The sequence below is a fragment of the Archocentrus centrarchus genome, chromosome 5 (assembly GCF_007364275.1).
Source record: "Archocentrus centrarchus isolate MPI-CPG fArcCen1 chromosome 5, fArcCen1, whole genome shotgun sequence".
NCBI classification, from domain to species: Eukaryota; Metazoa; Chordata; class Actinopteri; order Cichliformes; family Cichlidae; genus Archocentrus; species Archocentrus centrarchus.
Genome location: NC_044350.1, coordinates 13685525 through 13708890, shown reverse-complemented (window position 1 = coordinate 13708890; position 23366 = coordinate 13685525). Strand labels below are relative to the sequence as shown.

General features: G+C 39.5%; 1 protein-coding gene across 1 annotated transcript in view; it reads right to left on the bottom strand.

Annotated features, from left to right (window-relative positions):
• The window catches only part of cpne5b (copine Vb), a 130836-nt gene that overhangs the window by 15251 nt on the left and 92219 nt on the right, over positions 1–23366 (bottom strand). Inside the window, exons 8-14 of the mRNA XM_030729135.1 lie at positions 21477–21580; positions 20032–20136; positions 9146–9187; positions 8803–8878; positions 6882–6935; positions 6098–6159; positions 2698–2744 (exon numbers count right to left, since the gene is read on the bottom strand). Coding sequence (XP_030584995.1) covers positions 2698–2744; positions 6098–6159; positions 6882–6935; positions 8803–8878; positions 9146–9187; positions 20032–20136; positions 21477–21580 — 490 coding nt within the window. The remainder of the gene's footprint in view (positions 1–2697; positions 2745–6097; positions 6160–6881; positions 6936–8802; positions 8879–9145; positions 9188–20031; positions 20137–21476; positions 21581–23366) is intronic.

Here is a 23366-nt window from a genome sequence, read left to right as displayed (position 1 = left end):
TTGCGTTGTGGCCAAACAGTTCGATTTTGATTTCATCTGACCAGAGCACCTTCTTCCACATGTTTGGTGTGTCTCCCAGGTGGTTTGTGGCAAACTTTAAAATGAGACTTTTTATGGATATCTTTGAGAAATGGCTTTCTTCTTGCCACTCTTCCGTAAAGGCCAGATTTGTGCAGTGTACGACTGATTGTTGTCCTATGGACAACATGATCATGGGCCTCTTGGCTGCATCTCTGATCAGTCTTCTCCTTGTTTGAGATGTAAGTTTAGAGGGACGGCCGGGTCTTGGTAGATTTGCAGTGGTCTGATACTCCTTCCATTTCAATATGATTGCTTGCACAGTGCTGCTTGATGTTTAAAGCTTGGGAAATCTTTTTGTATCCAAATCCGGCTTTGAACTTCTCCACAACAGTATCTCGGACCTGCCTGGTGTGTTCCTTGGTCTTCATGATGCTCTCTGTGCTTTGAACAAAACCCTGAGATTATCACAGAGCAGGTGCATTTATACGGAGACTTGATTACACACAGGTGGATTCTATTTATCATCATCAGTCATTTGGAACAACATTGGATCATTCAGAGATCCTCACTGAACTTCTGGAGTGAGTTTGCTGCACTGAAAGTAAAGGGACCGAATAATATTACACGCCCCACTTTTCAGTTTTTTATTTGTTAAAAAAGTTTGACACATCCAATAAATTTCATTCCACTTCACGATTGTGTCCCACTTGTTGTTGATTCTTCACAAAAATTAAAATTTTATATCTTTATGTTTGAAGCCTGACATGTGGCAAAAGGTTGAAAAGTTCAAGGGGGCCGAATACTTTCGCAAGGCACTGTACAAAGGCATGTCTTCCATCAGTCCAAGGAACTGTCTTTGATGTTTGCTAATGGCACAACATTTAAAAAAGCAATTTGCTGCGGTCGGTGATAATTAACGTAACTGCAGTCAGCCAGACCTGTGATGTTCAGCCCTGAGAGAGGATGGCTTGTAATTTTTAATTGCTTGGTTTGTGACGCAATCAGGGGCAAAACATGAACAAACTGCAGGGAAGTCCTTATAAAGAATGGACACCTCCAAATAACAAATTAAACAAGCATTTAGGCTTATCAATAATGATGACCTTCTTAAAGGCCCCCACTGTAATAACACATCATAAACTCATTCAGCAATAACTGCCTGGCTGGGATATTTTGGATGTATTTATAAAATATTGCTGTCATTGCATTCAGTGAGGGTTCCTGGTGACATGTGCTCACCAGTTTTATTACTTCCTATCTGGCAGCACAAATCCTGCTGTTTGCCTGGTCAAGTGACTTTATCTGGAGTCCAGGGTATAACAAATTGTGTATCACCCATACTAACATGACTGCAGATCTCAAGGAGGCACAGAAATGAATGTTTGCGGCTTCCCATCCTCCTTATTGGCTGTCAAACTTTCCATTTTCACATTATATGTCTAGTTGTTGCTAAAGATTTAATCAAATACTGTATAGCCATAAGCTAATTGAAGACACCATCTGTGACTCACAAGCCTTCAAGGTTGGTTTCAAATATGCACTCATACACACAGTACTAAGCAAAAGTCTTGAGAATCCACTCATTCATTTATAGTTTGCTAGGAAAATGGAGATAGATGCAGCACATTATTGAAACATATGCAAACATACATAGAAATACAGCATATAAGACAAAAACAGAGTTTGTACAATTCTAACAACAATTTCTGTGGCTAGATTTTAGCTCTGCTACTTCTTTTGTCTTCCACTTGTCCAGTTTCCTCAAAATTTTTTAAGGACACACCTGCCAAGATGTCCCAAGTTTTCAACTAATAGTTATTTACATCTTTTTGATGCAAAAATAATAATAATAATAATTTTGACAGGCTATTTTATGCATGTTACCTTTGGCCTTTTTCATAGACTCAACTAAAGAAATGGGAAAAAATTCCAAGTTTTTGCAACAGGCTGCTAGTAACAGCAGCCTGTGTAATTTGGCATACCTCAGCCTTTTCTCCCCGTTTCCATTCCTTAAAAATCGTTTCTTGACAGGACGGTTGGCTTAAGACTTTTGCACAGCACTGTACACTTTATACATGAACAGACTGAAGCTGCGAGGCTAAAGCTTTCAGGTAAAACATCCACATTTCCCCCTTTTAAAGATCTGCATGGAAGACACGGAAATGCATAAACCAGACAATATAAAAAATAAATAAATAAAACCCTAACATTACTAAACAGGCTGGTAAAGCAGCACCCGTGTCTTACCTGCTAAGCAAAGGCGTGATAGGACAACTAAAGGACACCCCCCCCACCAATAACTGATTTGCACCAAAGAGCTAGCACTTCCTTGTAAATAAATCCTTTGAAGTGTTGCATTCAGTCATAATTATTGGAATAAGTAGCGTAATGACACTTAAGTGTGGTCATTATTCCGAGATGATGGTTTTATGTCATTTGCTTTTGAAAAACTTTCCTAAAGTGCCTGCTCTAATTACCCTTTAAGCACTCAGAGCACATAGGAAGAACTTTCCAGGCTATCACCTATTGGAGACACTGTGAGTACAATATGCGTGCCTGCAATGTTGGTTTGTGTGATTGATTCTGAAATTGGACACGCCACAATTAAGGAGTACTACTATACATTCTTACACCCTGACCCCCCCCCATACACACTTTGCTGTTAGTATCACTCACCATTAGATGCTGTGAAATCAATGGCCACAGTGAAATTGATCTGCGTCCTAGAAGGGATATGCAGAGGAGGACAATGGGAAAAAAAAAAAAAATCAACGACAGAGAACAGCCCACAATAAAAACATGCCAGGGCTCATTAAATACCAGTGCTCATACCAACAGCCACAAACATGCAGTCTATGGCACAACATAAAAAGGCTGCCCATAAGAGACACGAAGAAGATCGCACACAACACAAAATACATTTCATAGATCACATTGATTGATCTCACTGCCAATACCAACTGCATGAAGATACAAAGTACAGCCAGTTGTCAAACAACATTTCAATGATTACACTCTTTATATCTTGTTTATTTGACTTTCACCTCCACGAGGAAAAAGCAGGAGGTGCCGAGGAGTTTCTGAGAGTCAGAGCACAGTAACAAGCAATTAGGCTGATGGAGCACTTAAGAGTAAATCATAATCCAATTTTCCCTGCTGATGAAGCACTCCCCTCTTCTTTCTAATTTACAACAATGAGACGAGGCCTTCGGGGGCTCAAACGACAGCCTCTCATTATCTATGAAAGTCACCAGAGAGAACAGCAAAAGAATGATAATAAAAATGAATGACTTAAGGATTCACATTAACCTTTCAGCTTTAGGTGGGGTCGAAGAATATGCCATAGCATGACCCTGCTAACCTTAGCATTAATTAAACTTTAATTTATTAATTTATTAGGACTTTTTGAAAATAATTACTGTCTCTGTATGGGAAGGCAGGTTTGCAAACTGTACATCTACAGCAGGAATTTCAGAGCTTTTCAGTGTGATTATTCTATTTATGGAAGTTTCTTCTTTTGTTGTAATTTTAAATATACAATGCTTAAATTTATTACACCACCTATCATAAAAACAAGAAAACAGTTATTTAAATTATATGGTTACTTTTAAGGCAAATAACAGAGTGAATTTGCGTTTTTATACCCAAACTTGAGCTGGCACACTGGGCTTTTCTGAGAAGTCAAATTAATCACACATAACATTCAACCACTAAAACAAATTTTTTAATTGAAGAATGCAAGTAAACAACTGTAATTTGGCATCTCAATGAAAAAGAAAAACATAACATTTATAAAATCATTTATAATCATTATATTTTAGCTTTAAAAATAGCATTTCAATTAGAGAACTTTCACATACATTACAGAAACAAAAAATAATTTTGGGTAATTACCAATACCGTTAATTTAAGGCAGTGGTGACATAAAACTTGCACTGGGTGGTGGTCTAATAAATTTAAGCACTGTATGTCTTAAGTTTCATCAATCAAACTTATAGTTAGGGCTGGATCAGATGACCCTTAGTTATGTTGCTATAGACCTAGGCTGCTGGGGGGTTCCCATTCACTGAGTATTTCTTTTCATTCACCTCGTTTTACACTGTTCATACCCCCACTCTGCATTTATACATCAGTTATTAATCTCTGGCTCTCTCCCACAGCATGTGTTTTGTCCTGTCTCTCAGCCCCATCTGGTTGCGGTAGATGACAGCCCCTCCTTGTGCCTGGGTCTACTGGAGGTTTCTTCCTGTTAAAAGGAAGTTTTTCCTTCCCACTGTCGCCAAGTGCTTACTGATAGGGGGTTGTTTTGACTGCTGGGTTTTCTCTGTAGTTATTGTAGGGTCTTTACCTTACAATTTAATGTGCTTTGAGGTGATTGTTGTGATTTGGTGCTATGTAAATAAAATTTAATTGAATTTCCCATCCATTTGTGCATGTAATTTGTAACAACTACAGCAACTTATTACAGAAATCAACTGTTGCTGCAAATTTACTAAAATTTCTGTGCACCAACAGCCATTCTTTTTACAATGCTACTTCATCCTTTCTTTTCTGACTGTAAAAACCTGAAAATATTCTACTTGCTGAGAAATGTTTTGAACAAATATACACAGTGCATTGCTACAAGCTGCATCAATAATGGACATTCTTTTGGTCTTACTCTGCAGGTCACTGCAAAACAGTGTGTTGCTGCAACAGTATAGTTGTTACACATCCTATAATTGCTTTTGATCATAATCAATAGTGAAATTGCTCCTTTTGCTACATTGCAAACAATCATGTCCACTCAGTCTTTAACCCCTTTGCTGTCTCTGTGCTGCGAAGTTTGAAAGTGAGAAAAATTGAAGCTATCTGAATAGTCAAATTGTTCTTGTCCTTTTATGATTACTGTGGCTTTAAAATAAGATGTAAAAGCCGGCATACTTCAAGTTTCATCCTGATGAAAGCTGTAAAGCTAAATATTACAGAAAAGTGCTTTAACAGCTGGGGCAGAAAAGATGTTGGTGATGGAGGTGTTTCTCCTGTTTTGTGGCTACAAAGAGTTTGGACAGTTTAAGTGGCACACTTTCACAAACTTACATCCATTTTCTAAAGAGGCTTCACATTTGCAAGAACCAGCTCTCACATGTCTTTCAGTAAGTGCCACAGTAATGTTAGGGGCCAGAATGATGAGGATGATATTTCTGAAGCGAGCCCACTAAACCTTAAGGTTATTATATCATAAATCAGCCAAAGCCAGGAATTGTCAGCGAAATGTGTCACACTTGTCAGCTCTGCCACGGCACATAAAAACTCTGACAGCCGGCCCGCTGTGGTGGGACAGTTGAGATCAAAGCACAGCCCAGTCTGCCTGATAGACACATGTCACCTGAGAAATACTCGATATTCACACGTCAATAAGTGGTAAAGCTTAACTGAAGTTAGGGGGCTGGTGCCGTTATGAAGGCCGTTTAGCTTTGACAACTCATTTAAAAGATATTTGGAGTTTTAATACCCCAGATAGCCCCAGCTATAAACTTATTAGTCAGTTTAACAAAGTTGCTGTGGAACATTGTACTTTTGATCCCAACTGCGTTAAAGATAAGAAAGTATTTTAATAACATTTTTACTTCCACCAGTAACTAATCTGAATTATTCTTTAAAGCTGATATGTTAACAAAGGCTCAAAATATTGCTTGAATATCAAATATTTTTCTACATAGTTCTTGGAGAATAACCAGAGCTGGAAGATGAGCAAAAATCTGACTTGCCAGGTGGAAAGAAACACAATGTTGATATTGTTCAGTGTCCTACAAATGTGTAAATAGGCTTGTGTTTCATGCAGTGTTAAATAAATATGACACTCAGCTTCCACCTTTTGGGAAGCCAACAAATCATTAATGTGACCTCACTCTGCACCATTAGGTGCAAAGATGAAATCACCCACGTATTTCTGCATTTGCTATGAATGATCCCTCTCTGATTTATGGTTTGCCAGTGGATTGATTCCCAAAAAGGTTTTTGTCATAGTAAGGCATTACAAGGAATAGGCAATTTCATGGTTTCATTCAGTTTCAAGGTGGTCATTCCCACTCACCCTCCTTTGATGTAATCTAAGAATGTGAACTCCGACTCCACTGAGAAGGAAAGCAGGGTCACCTGAAATTAAAGACAAGGAGAGACACTTGATTAAACACGGTGGTATTGATGTTTTCCTCTTAATCAAAAAAACCTCATCTTGTCTTAGTTGAGCACTTTATACTCTCTCTGGTAAAAGATGTGAGGCTGCCACTTTCTGATGAAAGACTCATTTGCATTGCCAGAGGAGACATTTGCAGGGAAGATGAGCTCAATTTGTATGCATTACTTGTTCACAGCCACGCTGTGAGGTAAGTTGTGTGGAAATCTGTGTCGCATATGGTTGCAGATGTTGGCCACTCAACTTATATCTTTCAGGTTCTGCAGTGCTTTGTCCTTCTTTTGTCCCACTTTTAGTCATTTTTATTCGCGGTTTTCATAAAATTTCTCTTCAAGCTCAAACTACAGCACCAGTCAAAAGTGTCCAAACTTTTGACTGGTGCTGTGCATTTCCAACATAATTACCTAAAGTACCATATACCCAATTAGATGTCACTATAGAGTGAATACAATATAAAAACATTTCTTTTGCTTCAGTGGGTTTAATTAACTTGTCTGTGGACACTTAATGAGAACATGTACAGTACTTCACGTTGTTGTCCAAATATAGAAAGCACACCTTCCAAAGACCTCCACAACACTGGCATTAAAACTAAAGAGGGAATCATTAACAGAAGAAAAGTAGGTGTGAAACAGAAAAGAGGCAAGCTGCCAGTCCTGATTGGTGTTGAAACTGTACTCACTGTTCCAGAGTTGACATATTTCTTTTTCTTCATTTTCTTTTTGGTATTAATTACCTAAAAAGAAACAAGATACAGGAAATGCAAAGTGCAGTCTATCATGTGATCAAAGCAGCTTATAATTTATATTGTGGCTTGAAATCAAAATGTGAACCTAGAATAACTTTATATGAAAAGCATATATAAATATATAGGGTGTATATTTATTACTGCCTCCAGTACACAAAACCACAACCTGCCTTTAAAAACAGAAACATTTCTAAGCTGTGCTCATTAGCTGTAAACATTTCATGCAAACGGTAACAGCCACTCTTACACCAAACTTTTATGTTCATCAAACAAATTACTACATTAGTAGCCCAGATGTATTTTTACACATTCTAAAGCAACATTTCCGTTCTTTACCTCACTTTCTTTTACACAGATACACACCCTTTGGTTTGATGATATAATTCAACCCTAATTGGAGGCAACTAATGTAATGAAGGCATGTATGTGGGTGGCATGCAAGGAATGCGTGCCATCACATAAATGTATGCAGTGTGGAGGCAAGGCAACAATGAGTGTCTCCAAATGATGGATGGAACAACAAGAAGGAAGGAAGCAAGGTGAGAAAGGGTGAATGTGTTTATAAAATAATAGATGGATATTATAAGAAAGCACAGCTCATGCAAGGGGAAATTAGAAACACTTAATATAGAAATAGATGCACGTCAGTGATGCTACTAAATGGAGGAAGACTGGAAATTCAAACATGAATCTCAGGTTGCAATGACTCGATGGGTGAGCCAGGCTTAAGGCGCACAATGTACATTTGCTTTACTGGTATTCTAACGGCTCCAAAACAAGACAGAATTTGTCAATCTGAAGACCAGAGACGTCTCAGCTCATTACTTCAATTCTCTATGGCTGCTAGGCATGGAAGTGACAGCCCCTAATTTAACATGGAGGAATGGCAATTTGTCTGACACACTGAACAATCTGCTGATGCAAAAACTAAAGGGCCTTTCAGTCTCCCTGGGAGGTAGAGCAGAATCAACAGTAGCGTATAATGGAGCTGACATCAAAAAGACAGGTATTTGTCCTTCGCAGAAGGCCACCGAATCACAGAGGCGTAAAGGTATTGACATGTCCTCTTTGCTAAGATATTAGCTTTCATCTGCCATCCAAAAAAAGAAAAGGGATCATTAAAGATTGCAGTCTAAACATCTATTATTATAATTTTTATATAAATATAAAGATGTTAACTCTTATATTAGATTAATGCGATGCATTCTGTTCTGCCCAAAATAAATTGTGATTTTCATGTAAACATAGGATACTATGTCATTTTGGCAATAGCGGTTCAATCTTGATCTCGAAAATGAGATATTTAAAAGAGATGTGTTTGTAATTTGCATACAGAGCCAAATTGTATGCTATTAAGAGAAGAGACATGGTAAGCTGTCCCCTGAGAAGCACTGAGAATTAGCTCTGATCATTCTAAATCCCTGGATTGTTCCTCTATTAATCCTGTTTCGTGCTGCTGCTAATAGCTGCATTTTTATGTGTGTCAGCATCCAGGTGATTGTAGCAGCAAAATATAACTTTGGTTTAAAAGATCATTAGCAGAAGAAACCATTAATTTGATGTATCACTGAAAGGAGCAGGTGGGCAGACATGCTCAAACACTGTATGACAAAAAAGTTAGTTTTTCAGTGTGTCTTCATGCTTCTTTAAGATATGGACTTATGTGTTGCAGGAGCGGAGACAATCAAATGAAATGCAGTTTTAAAGTAATGGAAAACAATGCAACAGTGACGTCAAAGACAGTAATGTCAGTCATGTCAGAAATGGGATCCAGGATCCCAAGGCATAGAGGGTTTCCAGATTTCAGGAGCCAATAGACGCATAGCTGAATGTTGAGAGTGCTGGAATTGCCTACCTCATACACATTGAACTGGCTCTGCCCTCGAGCTAGCTCTCGGTAGCTGGTGGTAAAGTCCCCAATGAAATCATGGCTGGGAGAAGGAATAGAGGAGGAGAAGCACCAGTAAGTAGAAAACTATCACAAATAAGACGGCAGATGTTTGGGATAAGATGGAACTTCATGACAGGAAATGATGATATTCTTGGGTGAGTATTTACAAAGAAGTTTTAACCTTCAGCATTATTGTAGATTTGCGTTACATTAAGTTACTTATGTAATCGAATACGATCTTAAACTGTAACTGCATGTTAAAGATTCCTCAAATTCAGACCAGTCATGTCCTGGTAAATATACTCACCTGCCATCCCTATCCCAGTCATACACCTCCACCTTGATTGTTCTGGGGAAAAAAGAACACACACACACACACACACACACACACACACACACACTAAGGTTAGTTTAGGTTAGGTCGTTTTTTTTTGTTTTTTTTTTTTTTAAATAAAGCTTTACTGGAGAAGAAATGAATGCTGGATGCTTAGGACAAGGTACTTAAGGAAAAAGATCTTAAAAAGACAAAGATGAGGTGAGGTGCACAAGTGACTGTGAGGGTGCTCCTTTCTGGTCAGTCAGAGATCAATGCACCAAAAGGATTTAAAAAAAAAAAAAAAGATAATAGGAATAATACATTTCAAAAAGACCTTGGGCACTGGGCAGGCAACAGGCATGTTCTTTTATATTTAATAAGTAGGAATTTGCTTTTGTTATGCTTCTTTACTTTGGTGGGCATCATTTCGATGTTTAGACAGTTGTACAGAGTAACCCCTAGGGGTCCTTCAAAATAGCCACCAAATCCTAAAGAGAGAGCCTGCTTATAAGTTGATTGGCAGTCATGTTAGAATGAAGGTTTTGTGTGGCTCAGAGGATCAAGGATGCCTGGAGGAGTAGGGTGATACTCCCGAGCTGCAATTTTCACTCCCAGGGTATCAAGTCTGTCAATGCTGCTAGAGTGTCATATAGCACTGGTGCCACAATGCACTGGATCACAGCAATAGTGGGACGAGTCTTACTTCAACTGTGTCACTTGGTCAGGACCCCTTGGAATTGCGCTGAAATGCAATGGGTACCCTTGAGAAGTGTTACTGTTGTGAAACCAAACCCACAATCTTTTCCCCAGATCTAATTAAGCCATTTTTGGTGCCTAAACCTAAACAAGCAGTGAGAGAAAGTGCAAAACACCAAGCACCCAAAAGGGATATTAACCATGGCCCTGCTGCTAAGAAACCTGTTCTTGTCACTGCCACCCCTCCTGCCCTCTTGCAGTATAAAAACTTTTTCACCATATTTAGTACTTGCCAGGTCTTAAAATATGGTAAATGCAACCTGAGATGAACAAGAACACATGACATTTACACTGTCATTATTTAACAAAAATTAAGCCAAATGCACAAACACTGAATAACTAAGCACACCCTGTGATTCAATAGCTTGTAGAAGCAGAAGTAACTTGATGTTATTGTTTTCTGTTTGACTTTAACAGTTTCTCACATCATTGTGGAGGAATTTTTGTTCACTCTTCTTTACATCATTGATTCTGCTCATTGAGTTTTATGGGCTTGGTTAGTGGACAGAGCTCTCTCAAGGTCCCATCACAGCATCTATCAGGTTGAAGTCTGGGCCATTGCAACACCTCGATTATTTTCTTTTTCAGCCATTCTGTTGTAGATTTGCTGCTGTGTTTGGGATCTTTGTCCTGTTGCAGGCCCAGTTTTTGCCAAGATTAGGTTGTCGGACACATATTGGAATACTTGGTATGCAGAGTCCATGGTCAACTCATTGGCTGCAAGGTGCCCAGGTCCTGTGGCTGCAAAATAAACCCAGATCATCACCCCTTGGTAAGAGGTGTTTGATTTTCTTCAAACATGGCACCGTGCACTGTGAACAGACATCTTAAATTTGGTCTCTTCTGTCTAAAGTACATTGTTCCTGAAGTTTTGTGTTTTTTTTCAGAAACAACTCTGCAAACCTAAGCCACACTGACATGTTCTTTTAAGAGAAAAGATGCTTTCACCTTGTAGCCCATCCAAACAAGTCATATTAACAAACCTCTTAACGGCAGCGCCTCTCGGTGATGGCAGCAAGGCCGGAGACACTTATCTCCCTATGTTTGTCTGGTTGTTTGTCTTTTCTTGGATGGGTGTTCTGTTAACTATAATTTCTCCATTGTGGGATCAATAAAAGTACCATTCATTCATTCAGTTATTTTCTAATTCTACTGTGATGAACTTTAACATTTAACATGCTAACTGAGGTCTGCAGAGTCTGACATGCAGCTCTTGAGTTTTTGTAATTCTGAACATTGGATGGTCTGACCTTGGGGTGAAATTGCTGGGAGATCCTCTCCTGGCAAGATTGGCGACTGGGAAGATTGAATGTTTTCCACCTGTGAATACTGTTTCGCACTGTAAAATGATAAACTTCAAATTGTTTGGAAACGGCCTTCTAACCCTTCTCAGATTGATGGGCAGCCACAATTGCTTCTCTAAGATCATTGCTGACACACCCACGTGCCCCACACCTGCAAACTGCCAAAACGTCTGCTTCTAAAGAGGCGCTCACACCTGCTGGTGATCAGTTAATCAAGTGCATTCAATTAGTAGCACCTGGCTGCTCCTTACAATCTTAATTCCTATGGAAGCAGTAAGGGTGTACTTAATTTTTCACAGACTGCTTCTGCATTTTGGCTTTTGTTAAATAAAGAATGACATAGTAGCTGTTTATCTGAGGTTGCTTTTACCCAAAATAAGTCCTGCTAAGAACCAGATTACTTTTATTATGTCCTGAGAGGTATAACCTAAGAAATGAAAGAGGGTGAATTTTCTTTTTACCATGGCAAAGGGCACTGTGTGTGAATGGCGGTGATGCTGGCAGCTTCCTCACAAAATAGCAGCTTTTTGATGCCCTTCAACGCGAATTTATCAGATTTATTTGTCAGCTGTTTTTGTTTTTTTTTTTTCCAAGGTCCAATATCAACAGCCTGGTCGTTAGTACTTTATATTCCAAAGGGCACCTTTAACAATTCTGCAACATCTTAAATGTGGACTTCAAAAAAGAAATCAAGAAGAGTTACTTCTGTGGACAAAAGACACAAGCCTCCTTTTTAAGAGGCCAATACATAAATATACTGCATATATGTGAAATGTCTTTACCCTTTTTTTTTTTTCTTTTTTTTTTAATACTCCCCACCAAGAGTTTTATCAAGGCTCATTTTTAAAGACAGGAATAACAGCTAAACTCTAACAGGAGAAAATGTTTTGACAACATGCTTAGGGAGCCCCAGAATCAGTTAAAACGGATGTCACTTGGTTCTCTAACTGGGATACTCGCTAACATTAGAACAAGGCTGAGATGCTGGCTGCATACTGCAAGAGAAAACGTCAACTTGTATAAAGCACTCCCTTCAAAGATTGCCATTTGCAAACTGCCAGATATATTTTTTCCAATATTCAAAAGAACATCAGAAAAACACAGTGATGACATTTTACACAAATGCAGCAGAAACAATGTCCCAGCAGAGAAGCCAAAAAAAAAAAAAAACTTTTCTTGGCTCTTTCATTTCTGAGTCACATTGATCTGATATCTCCCTTCTCTCCCCACTTCATCTTACACAAGTACTGACACCATCCAGATCCAAAGAAAATATAAGCAACCAGTACATCATAGATTCTTTCTTGTCACTGCATAACTGAAAGCTGCCTGATATGAGCCCAGCCACCTTCCTGCCACCTGGCCCCTGTCGCTCCATGGTGACAGTTTGTTCTTTTGAGGTATTCTTCAAAATGTGCTTGTCACCTAGATGGTAGGAACATGGTGCTTCTCCCCCAGGGAGGGAAATAGAAATAATGGGCAGAGGAAGAAAAAGGCAGAGAAAAAAGTAAGTCATCCACTAACCAGTCCATATATAGGAACAAACTGAGTAACAAGTGCTTAAGTGTATGTCATGTTACCCCAATAAATGACCACATCAGGGCTGCTTATAACATCTGACACAACTTTAATTTAAATCTCTGTAATCTTAGAGGTGTATCAAAGGACAGAGGCACCCAGATCCTTGAGTGGCTCAATTGAACTCTGAGAACAATATACACTCCAAAACTAATCTGCCAGCGATGTCTTTGGCTACTATTCTGAAGCATCTTTAATGAACATGACTCATTTTCAGTAATGGAAACCTATATAATTGAGTAACAAAAAGGAGACCGCATTTGATACTGAACAGTTCCTCAGCTCCAATTACACAGATCTGTCCGTGATCTTTTGCCAGGAATAAAAATAGATGATGTTTGAGTCACCCAGGCTAGGATGTTAATGAGTAAGATATGACTCTTTTGCTGTTTGAAATTATTTATTAGTGGATGAAATACACTATAAAAGTGAAGTTTTTTTTTTTTTTACACACCAATTGTGGAGCTGAATATAGAACAACTTGGAAGTGCCTTCTTCCACTTGTCTCATTTCTCTTCACACTCCCTCATTTTCTTCTCCTTGATTGGAACAATGCCTTTGACACACTGGATCTCTGGTTTTCCTTCTCCAGCACTGCAAGCGTATTTGCCTTTGCTGCCTGTTAAATGCCTTCTTTCATTCAGTCATTTCTTCACCCCCATCTTCTCTGCATTCTTTCCCTTCACATTTGTTCTTCCCTTGCTTGTCAAAATGTAACCTTGTTGTTCAAATTTGTTCAAGGATCAGATGTTTGCTGTCACCAGGGATTCAACTGGATCCTGCTGCCACTGGAAGGATGGCCTGCCTAATCACTGTGCCATCCTGACACTTGCTAACAAAGTTGAAAGGTGGTGTTTTTGTTAATCCCCGACTTTGTGTTTGCAGGGTATTTTAAAAGGTTGCCGGCTCATCTGACTAAAATGTGGTCAACTAGTAGCTCCTGGATTTCCATTTGCTGTTTCCTAACAATAACAAGCATCACTTTCTGTATGACAGCTGAGGTGCAGTAGTGCATGCATGCAGTAATACATCATGTACCCAACTTTGCACAGGGGGATTTAGCGTATACTTACTTAAAAACAACCACAGATATGTATCAGTGTGTGTCTTGCAGAGTAAAGCTGCAGTCAATTACCTTAAAGTCTGTTATGCAGTCTGTGGTGTTTTCTGAGGATGGATTTTTGTTTCCTGACTTGAGCCTATAAGGCAGTGCAGATCACCAGGTAGCATTACAAAGTACCCTGGGTAAAACTGCATCAAATTTGGGGAAAAGCTGGAAAAACTGAATGGAAAAGGTCATGTTCGAGCTGAAATCTGATTCAGAATGGAGTGGACATGAACATCCATAGCAACAAAGGTTACTGCAGGACTTGCATCTCTGATTCATGAATATTACCCTTATTACCTATTTACTGTGAAACATGACAGTAGATTGGGTCTGTTATGCATCACAAAAAGATTTAGTATTTCACTCACTTAACAGGTCTGCATGTGGAACATTGACTGAAGTGAAAAACTTGTGCTGCCTGGAAAAACCAAAAGTAATTTGGAGAGTAAAATGGGTTTCTGCTACAGTTACATTAAATAATTACTACTTAAGTAGACTTTTCACAGAAAAAAAAACAAAAAAACAAACCCTCAGCACACGGGAAACAGTATTCAGAGGAGGAAGCTTATTTAAAATGTTGGAAACTGTAAAATTATACATAACAGAAAACAGGGAACTTTGCGGGTTTTGGCATTTTTGAAACAACAGTTGCCAAAATATAATATTTTTTAAGGAATTGTTCACATTTGGCTGCTTCTTGATTTTCCTGATCTTTTTGAGGCCCCAATGCAAATCCAGTGCATCTGTGGTCACAAACAGCCTTATAGATACTCTAAATTTAATAATAGTAAAAAAAAAAGTGATAATGTGAGTTTTGATCAAAGTTCCCCCATTCATCTCCAAACGTTCTGGTTAAGTTTTAAAATCTGTTATAAAATCTGCCTCTTTATAAGCATACCCTCTCCGCGGTCACTCCATCTGGGCTATTGTAGGCTGAGTACACACCTGGCGGCTCCTTGTTATGACCTGCTATGAGGTTTTCGACAGCCCACTATTGTGAGCGATCCAGCTGGCTATGAGAGAAACTCAACAAATCAAATATTTTCTCAAACCACTAAAAAGTTCAGCTTTTATACTCACACCTCCTTCTGTCACTTGTTCTCTGTCTTGCCTTTATAACGCAGTAGTGTGGCTTTTAATTGTATTTTGAGGGGGATAACTGGAGAGAGAGGGAGGTTGCAGCTGAACCAGAGCATGCTGAGTAATTTAAACTCACAGATGGACTGCGTCTTGCAGTGACAGACCCCCCTGTCTTATCTTTTCAGTTTGTGCACTGATGGAGTGTTAAAAGGGCACGATCATCCATTAGCTGTGCTCTCCAAATGGGAGACTGACAACATCAGCCTTTTGAAATGATTTCCAAATAGAAGTAGTAGAATACATTAAAGACCTGGGAAGCTCTTTTGATAGCACATGGATGTTTTTGGAAGCACTTTAGATGCAACATGACATTGGCCTAAATAACACACAGCTGTCACTGAAATCTTTACAGCCATTCCTATAGGAAGCTAAGGATATAACACAGACACTGAAAAAGAAGAACAGAAAGAAATGACATTTTGCCTTCTCCTGACTTGAGAGATTCAGTCACTGGAATTTCATAGATTCATGTCTAAAGTGCACATCCCTACAATAGGGAAACTATTAGAAAGCCTGGAAATCATTTTAAAACCTATTAAAGTAAATGGCACGCTGAACGGGTTGTAGAAACAGTGTGCAGCGCTTTTTTTCATTAGCCTACCAGTGGCTGTTTGTCTGGTTTGAAGGAGAAAATCTTGCAGTAAGTGGGACAGATGCTTTACTTTTACAGCAGAGACACTGTGTCTTCCTCTTTTTGTTCATTTAGAGATGTCACTTGGGAGAGTCTCACTAGGGAGAGAAGCAGAGTGCTGTTAAACTCCAACTTCTCCTTTTACCATTTGGTGTAACTAATGAGATGAACGTGTCCAAACTGAAGCACTGATCTAAATAGAGGCATACAAATCAGCAGTTGGTCATCCACTAACATACTTATGCAAGCAAGGAGTAGTGATACCTCAGTGTCTTCCCCAGCATGAGGTGGATGCCGAATGAGAAACATTAGAGTAAGTGTCAAACCACATACGAAGCAGCTGGAACTGCAGGGACTGTCTCCACATCCAGATACAGTGATACCAGTACAGGGAAAATGTTCTGCATCAGTATTCATTGTGCAATGGAAGAAATTTAAGAAATAAATCATCATAATGTGTCATACATGAAGCAGGTGGTTTAAATGTCCACAAAAGCTCTCATTTCACTAAAAGACAAAAAAAAAAAAAATTGCATCACACTCAGAAAACTGGGAATATGATACTAGCACATACAAATACTTTGAGATAGTTTAACAAGTTAAGTTATAAATCACATTTTTCTCCATTCATCCAGCTGACAAACATGATGTGATAAAAGTGGACATGCCATTTAACATCATTAGCCTCGTAGCATAATTGCCAAAGTCATATTTTGGCCAAATTGAGATATCTGCCACACTCTACTTTGCTAACACTGTAGGGTCACTCTGCGTTATTGCCATTTAATGCCTAAAAAGGAGTTAAGCAATTATACTTTTAGGCTAGTGATATACCAGCCATTTGTGAGGGTTTGGGCCACAGACTGTATGTTTCTATAGTGTTTATTCTAGAGTAATCCTTATAAATCTCTACTGGGTCTTGGTGCATCCTGTCAGTTTATTCACTGAATCAAGTTCTTTTAATTGACTTGCTCTGATTGGCTGTTGCTGGCAAACAGAAGGTTAAAAGACCAAATTTTAATTAGATATGTTTGATGCTTGTAAAATTTTAAATAGGTCTGAACAGAATTAGATGTGTTTGTTGTCTCTGGCTCTTCTGCACCACATTAACACTTCAAATATTTGGAAGGTTTCCTTCACTTGATATATGTGAGCAGTAATTGCATACTGTTTCAAAGTGACTGACAGCCTAAAGAGCTGTGTTTGCTGGATGACAGCCTGGGTGGTAATGTACCGTGACAGAGGTTGTGAAGATTATTTATTAAAGGTTCTCGAGAACTATGTAATTAAAAATATCGACAGACCTTCCTTTTTGCCTTCTCACAGAAATACTGTATAAAAGTAAAAGAAGAAAACACTGACACACAAAGTTGATTTCTCACCCACTCTCAAATATATAACCTGTTTATAGCACTGTCTTGGTGATATTTCAAGACACACAGAATCTCCTGCTGTTTCAGCTTTTGGCTTGTCACATTTCATTATACTGTGTGGGCATGTGTGTATGTGTGTTCATGCTTTCATGGCACAGGAACATTTAAGGAAGTGCCTTTGATGTCCAGCTTAGTCCCTTGTGTATGATTGGTTCTGACAGGGTAGTGAGCCCTTCTTGGACTTGTGTGTGATTGGCTGGCTGACACAGTTGCACTTAACATTTATCAAAACACATCTCGAGGCAATCCCACACATCCATAAATCAACGTCATCAGTAGCTCTGCCCCTTTCTGTTTGTTTGGGATTCATCTCGGTTTCCTTAGCACACACCGGGTTCTCAGCATTCTCTGTAATTACTTTCACTGCATACAGAAAAAAAAAAAAGACAGGACAGACACCTTTGAGCGAGAGCTGAGAAAAGAGAAAGAGAGAGAGAGAGAGGAAGGAAAAGACGCATGAAATATTTTCCCCCATAAAAGTCATCTGTCACAACTTTTTTCGTCTATCCTCACAGCTCCTTCATGATTTAGTTTGTTTTCTTCTCAGAGCTGTCTTTTAAATTAGAAACAGGCAGATACCCCATGAGGAAAGGGGATTCATTACTATTCTGACACAACATATCTGCATTAATTATCTGCCAAAAGGGAAGAGCAACCCATCATTATTTTAGATATTTGGCAAATAATGTAACCTGGAGTTAAAGCAAAGAAAGAAGGCCGACTCATAAAAGAGTGTTTAATATGATGGTTAACTAACGCTGGAGTATACAATTTAGAAACATTTTAGCCACATAAATGTGACATCACATCAACTCACCATTTGCTAAGCCTTGTGTTCTGTAGGTTTGAATAATGAGTCTTCTGCTTTTACCACGCACACATGCGGTTTATAGGGATAGTGGCAGCTGACTCACTACTCAGAGTTCTTAGTCACTCTTGAAACAATGGCTGCTTGAATTCAGACAGTCGAGGACGCTCTCATCTGCCACCTGTAACCAGCCATTTTGCTAAAGTGATGTGGAAAATTTTTAGCTGTAGCTAGCTAACAGTTGGTTAAAATATTAGATAAATGTTGATTAAAAAACATATAAAATATTAAAAACACATAAATAGTTTCATGATTTTAAATATACTCTTGATAACTTAAAATTTTGATAAAGACCATGTCCCAGCCAAAGTAAGTATTCTAATCAGCAGAGGTGGTAGATTTGAAAAGCGATGCTAAGTCTTAGATCCTTGTCACACAGGCTTAGAGACAAGTTAGCAACCATCTGATGACCATCAGTTGTGAGGGAAAAATGCATGTTCCCCAATCAGTTAGGAGTGTTTGCTTCAATCACAAAGAGGGTGCTGCACCAAAAACCTCCTCGCGATTGCTTTTGTTGTGAGTAGATTGCTGCGGTAAATGGGAGATGGTGACTTGTCTGCAAACACTCCCAAACTGCTAGCCAAGCACTAGAGAATGTTCACATTCAAAGGTGCAATTTTTACTTTACTTTACATTTTTATTTTGCATCGCACATTTCAGAGTTTCACTACAGCTTGGCAAGTAGTTTGCTAGTGTTTGCAGACTAGTCAGCATTTGCCATGCAATCTATCTGTCTGCCTGCTAGAGACCAAAGCAATTGTAAGGTGCTTTTCTGTGTAGCACTGTAAGAAGAAGAAAGAGCTTTATTTGTCACATACATTTACATGCAGTGAAATTCATTCTCTGCATTTAACCCATCACACACATGGAGTATGTAGTACACACAGCACAGCATGGAGCAGGGGGCAGCCAAAGGGCGCCCGGGGAGCAACCTGGGGGGGTGGGCTTGCTCAGGGACCCACAGTGATGCCAGCCCGAGGATTTGAACCAGGGTCCTCTCAGTGACGAACCCTCTTCTTCTCCCCTAGGCCACCACTCCAGGCCATACCTCCAGGTATACCTCGTTGCAACCAGTTTCATAATAGCAACCTCTAGAAACCACTCACAAACAATCACGGAATACACACGCTTCCCTAGCGATGGGCAGTTGCCAGGTAGTCACTGACCCATCTCTAGGCCTACATTAGCAATCAAGTTCAAGTTCCAGCAACCACTCACAACCAGTCCGGCAATGCACGTTTTTCCCTCACATCCATCCATCTACGTATTGTGCACAGGATCACGGGGGAGCAGGAGCCTATCCCAGCTACCTACCCCAGGGTGAAAGGCAGGGTCCACCATGTACATGTCACCAACCTGTCGCAGGACTAACACAGAGAGACAGACAACCACACTCACATTCACATCTATGGGCAATTTAGAATCCCCAACTGCATGTCTTTGGACTGTGGGAGGAAAAAACTCAGAGAAAACTCCACACAGAAAAGCCAGGGCCCGGACCTTCTAGCTGTGAGGCAACAGTGCTAACCACCATGCTGCCCTCCCTCACAGCCAGTGGTTGCATGACTGCATTTTTTTTTTTTTTTTTTTTTGCATTTTTTGCCACAGCAGCTTTTATAGACAGTGGAGATTGACAGGAAATGGGGGAAAGATACAGGGGAAGGCACGCTGGCAAATTAACGACGGGCCAGGACGCGAACCCTCGCCGCCCGCACCGCAACGCGGCATGTGGTTGCCGGCTTCACCACTAAGCCACCCAGGCACCACGTGACTGCGTTTTTAACTAAGATGAAAAGCTTATAGTTTCTGTTAGCACTGTTTGGTGACTTAACTTATTTTTGTAAGTATTTGCTTCATAAGAGAAAAGCCTCATTCAAAGAGAAATTGTTGATTTGCTGCTCCATCACAACTGTCATCTCACTACAGTCTCATCTCAACATTATTGACTGTTCATGATGTGTGTTATATCAGGTAGAAACAGAACCAAATGCAGCAGTGTGAGGAAAAACAACACGTATGCAGAACAGAAAGTGTCAAATGGGGGCAGTTTGCATTGTACCTGTCATAATCTCCATTGCAGAGTGCTCGTACTGGGATGGTGAAAGGCTGCCACACTGGATTTAATGTGTTCTTCACCACCTCTGTTTTGTGGCAGATAGTAAACCTAGAGAAGGAGGAGGAATGTTAGAAAACACATTCAAGAATTGCTCTTTGTTGCTTAAACAAGCCAGTGAGAAAAACATAAATATGCAAAGGAGGGGAGGAGCATGCAATAGGAAAGATGGAGGAAACAGTAAAGAAATCCTGCAGCCCTAGACTCCAGTGACAGAAGAGATGTTTTAAATAGCGCTTGGCCATTCTTACATATTGTGTTTTAGACCACAGAGAATAATTTCATATTTTACCTGGCTTTTTAATCCTTATCTTTGACCACAGGTGTGACTATAATATGCTAATGGGTTCCTTTGATATCTAAAATGTTTTGCAGAGCAAAAACCTCCTAAAAAGCAACGTATCAGTTTTAATTCAGCCTTTTTACCCAAAGGCCTGGATTACTCATGCATCACTAATTGCCTCAAGCCTTTTAGACCCCTGTGACTCTTTTAAACACAGTCCCCTAACTTTTACCTCCTCTGGCCAACAACAGATACTTGTAGCATGCCTGTGGGGATCGGTTTCCCATGCTGTTAAAATAAAGAGAAAAAATGCATTTAAAAAAAAAAGAGCTCAACTAGACTAACAAAACACTTGCTAAAGCATCTGTTGGCAGATAGGGCTGACTCTGCGACAATTGCAGAGCCCTCTGGGAGGCTAAATGGCACTCTGGGAAAGTGTGAGGAGATAGGAGAGTGTTATGCATCCCTAAGTGAATTGCCTCAGAAACGGTTTTTCCTATTGGTGTAGAATGCAGGTGCAGATGCGGTGTTTTTCTTTATCTCTTCATTTTATGCTTCTTACATTAATTGCCTCTTTTTCCAATTTGCTCTCCTGTAGTGTTTTATGTAAGGCATAGTCATGGGAGCTGTGGTTGTGGTGTGAAATGGATAGATGACTCTGTACACAGCCTTCTAAGGTGTGCATGCCTTTATGACCCACTGCAGCTCCTCTCTCATGATCATGGATTGCTGTTTCTGTCTATATTGTTCCATAAAATGTTTCATTTTGCCCCCTCTTTCTTTGCCCTTTGATGTTTTTTTTTCTGAAGTCTCAAAACAGACTTCACAGGATCTCACACCTAAATTACATTTATTTACAAAAGACAATCAAAATCTCGCTGTGCTCGCTTGTCATGGACTTAGCATGGCAAATGCAGCACCTTTGGTTTAAAGTCGAGCTTCTGACTGCAGTCAGGCCACTGCACCAAGACAAGAGTTCCAAGGACTGTGTCTCTGGAGGCTTCCTCAAACACCTGCTGCATCTCTAAAAAAAAAAAAAAAAGAAAAGAAAAGAAAAGAAAAAAAAAAACACCTGCCAAAGCAAAACAAAATCACAGGAAGCACTCACGTTCCATCCTCGTTGCTTCTGTAGAAAACCATGAAAGGGTCCGACTTGCCAAAGAAGTCCTTTTTGTCCAGCTTGTTGGCACAAAACTGCATAGTGGCACTATCCTGCAGGAGTGCATGGGAATGTTCATCATTAGTTCTTTGTGGTTTTATTCATGCTGGCCTATTTTGATCTCACTCCCTACTTCTCCACTTTCATCTTTACAGCTTGCAGGAGGGCAACAGATGGATGCAGCTGTTTGTGCATCACTCAATAGGATACTGAATACTGCATGATAAAAAAGTGTCTTTTCACTGAATATTTTCTGACACACTGCAGTTTTTGTATTTGTATATGTTCATTCTTTACAGCGACAGGCAGACATTTGGACTGTCAGTGTTTTTCTCCTACTTTCTTTTGTTTGTTTGTTTGTTTTCTTTTTTTTTCTTTTTTTTTTTTACATTACTAAAGACATCAAAACTGTGCCTCTGATGACAGCTTTGCATACTCAACCAGCTTCATGAGGTCTTTTCCTGGAGCTTTTCTGACATTCTTGAAGGAATTCCCACATAATACTGAGGACTTGTCACTTAAATAAAATGTCAACAGTGTCGCCAGCAAAGACCATCACACCTTCACTCAGATGCGTCACACTGGGAATCACACATGCCAATGCCATCTGTTCACACTGCAGTTGGAGCTAAAAAGCTAAAATTTGACCTTCAGTGGTCTAACGGCTATTTCCTCTGTTTTCTTGGCACCCTCTTCTTTTTAGTATTATCACTCTCACTTTCTGTAACAGTTCCATCATGAAGCCTTGATTCACACAGTCTCCTCCAAACAGTTGATGCTGGATACGGAAAAACCAGCATATCAACTTAAATGTTTATTAATAATGTTTGATCATCTGTTGGTGTCCCACTGGTTGCAAATACTTCTCATATTTCACCTTAAAATTTATTCCTAATCTTGGAAGTTCACAATATTTGCTCATCTACCTCGAGGAATACATGTTTCTCTGTATCTACTTTTAGGACTTGTCTGAAAATCTGATGTCTTAGTTCATTTTTATGCAGAATTATAGAAAATCTCACAGACATCACAAATGTATTTTGCAGTGATGTATGTATAATATGCTACATATTCACAATTACTGGCTTCTTCAGAGAGCTAACAGATTTCATGTAAATTCAATTTAAATATTAACAATACTATTCAGCTGAGTTTATGTTGGCCCTGTGATGGATTGTCAACGTGGGTCCAGTGTGTGTACACAAGCACACTCTCAACCCTGAAATGTAAGTGATTAAGAAAATGGCTGGCCTGTTAGCTGGATGGAGATTTAGGTTGACTTTCAAATGTGAAGTTAGATGGCTGTGAATTTTCACCGCCTAACTGCTGAAGATCAGCAAAAATTACCTTTAGTTGGAGTCTAAAAAAGTTAGGACTCACTGTCTATTGTTCTAGTCTGCATAGCGTAAATGTCACCTGCTTATATGGTCTCACACTGTCAGGTTCTGGCTCTCGGCCTACAATCCACTCTAGCTTTATCTATAAACACGACCTAATGGTCCACCACGTGTGTGTGTGCGCAGACATTGTAATCCCAACCCAATGTACCGTATCCATCTACCAGCAGTCCTGCTAAAATTAGTGGCAGCTGCTTACCAAGTCTAATTCTAGCATGAGTAATAGTCATCAAGCTAACATCTTCTGATACCTGTCACAGCATCTGGAATGCTTCAGGTTCATTTCAGCCCCAGAGAAGCATGAAACACAAATTATGCTTTGTGCTTTGGGCTTTGTGTTTTTCTAATATGTTTTGAGGGCAGAATGAATGCACTTAAAAGGACCTGTTATCATTTTCTGTCAGAATTTCATATTAAATGTGGCCTAAGATTAAAAAATTGA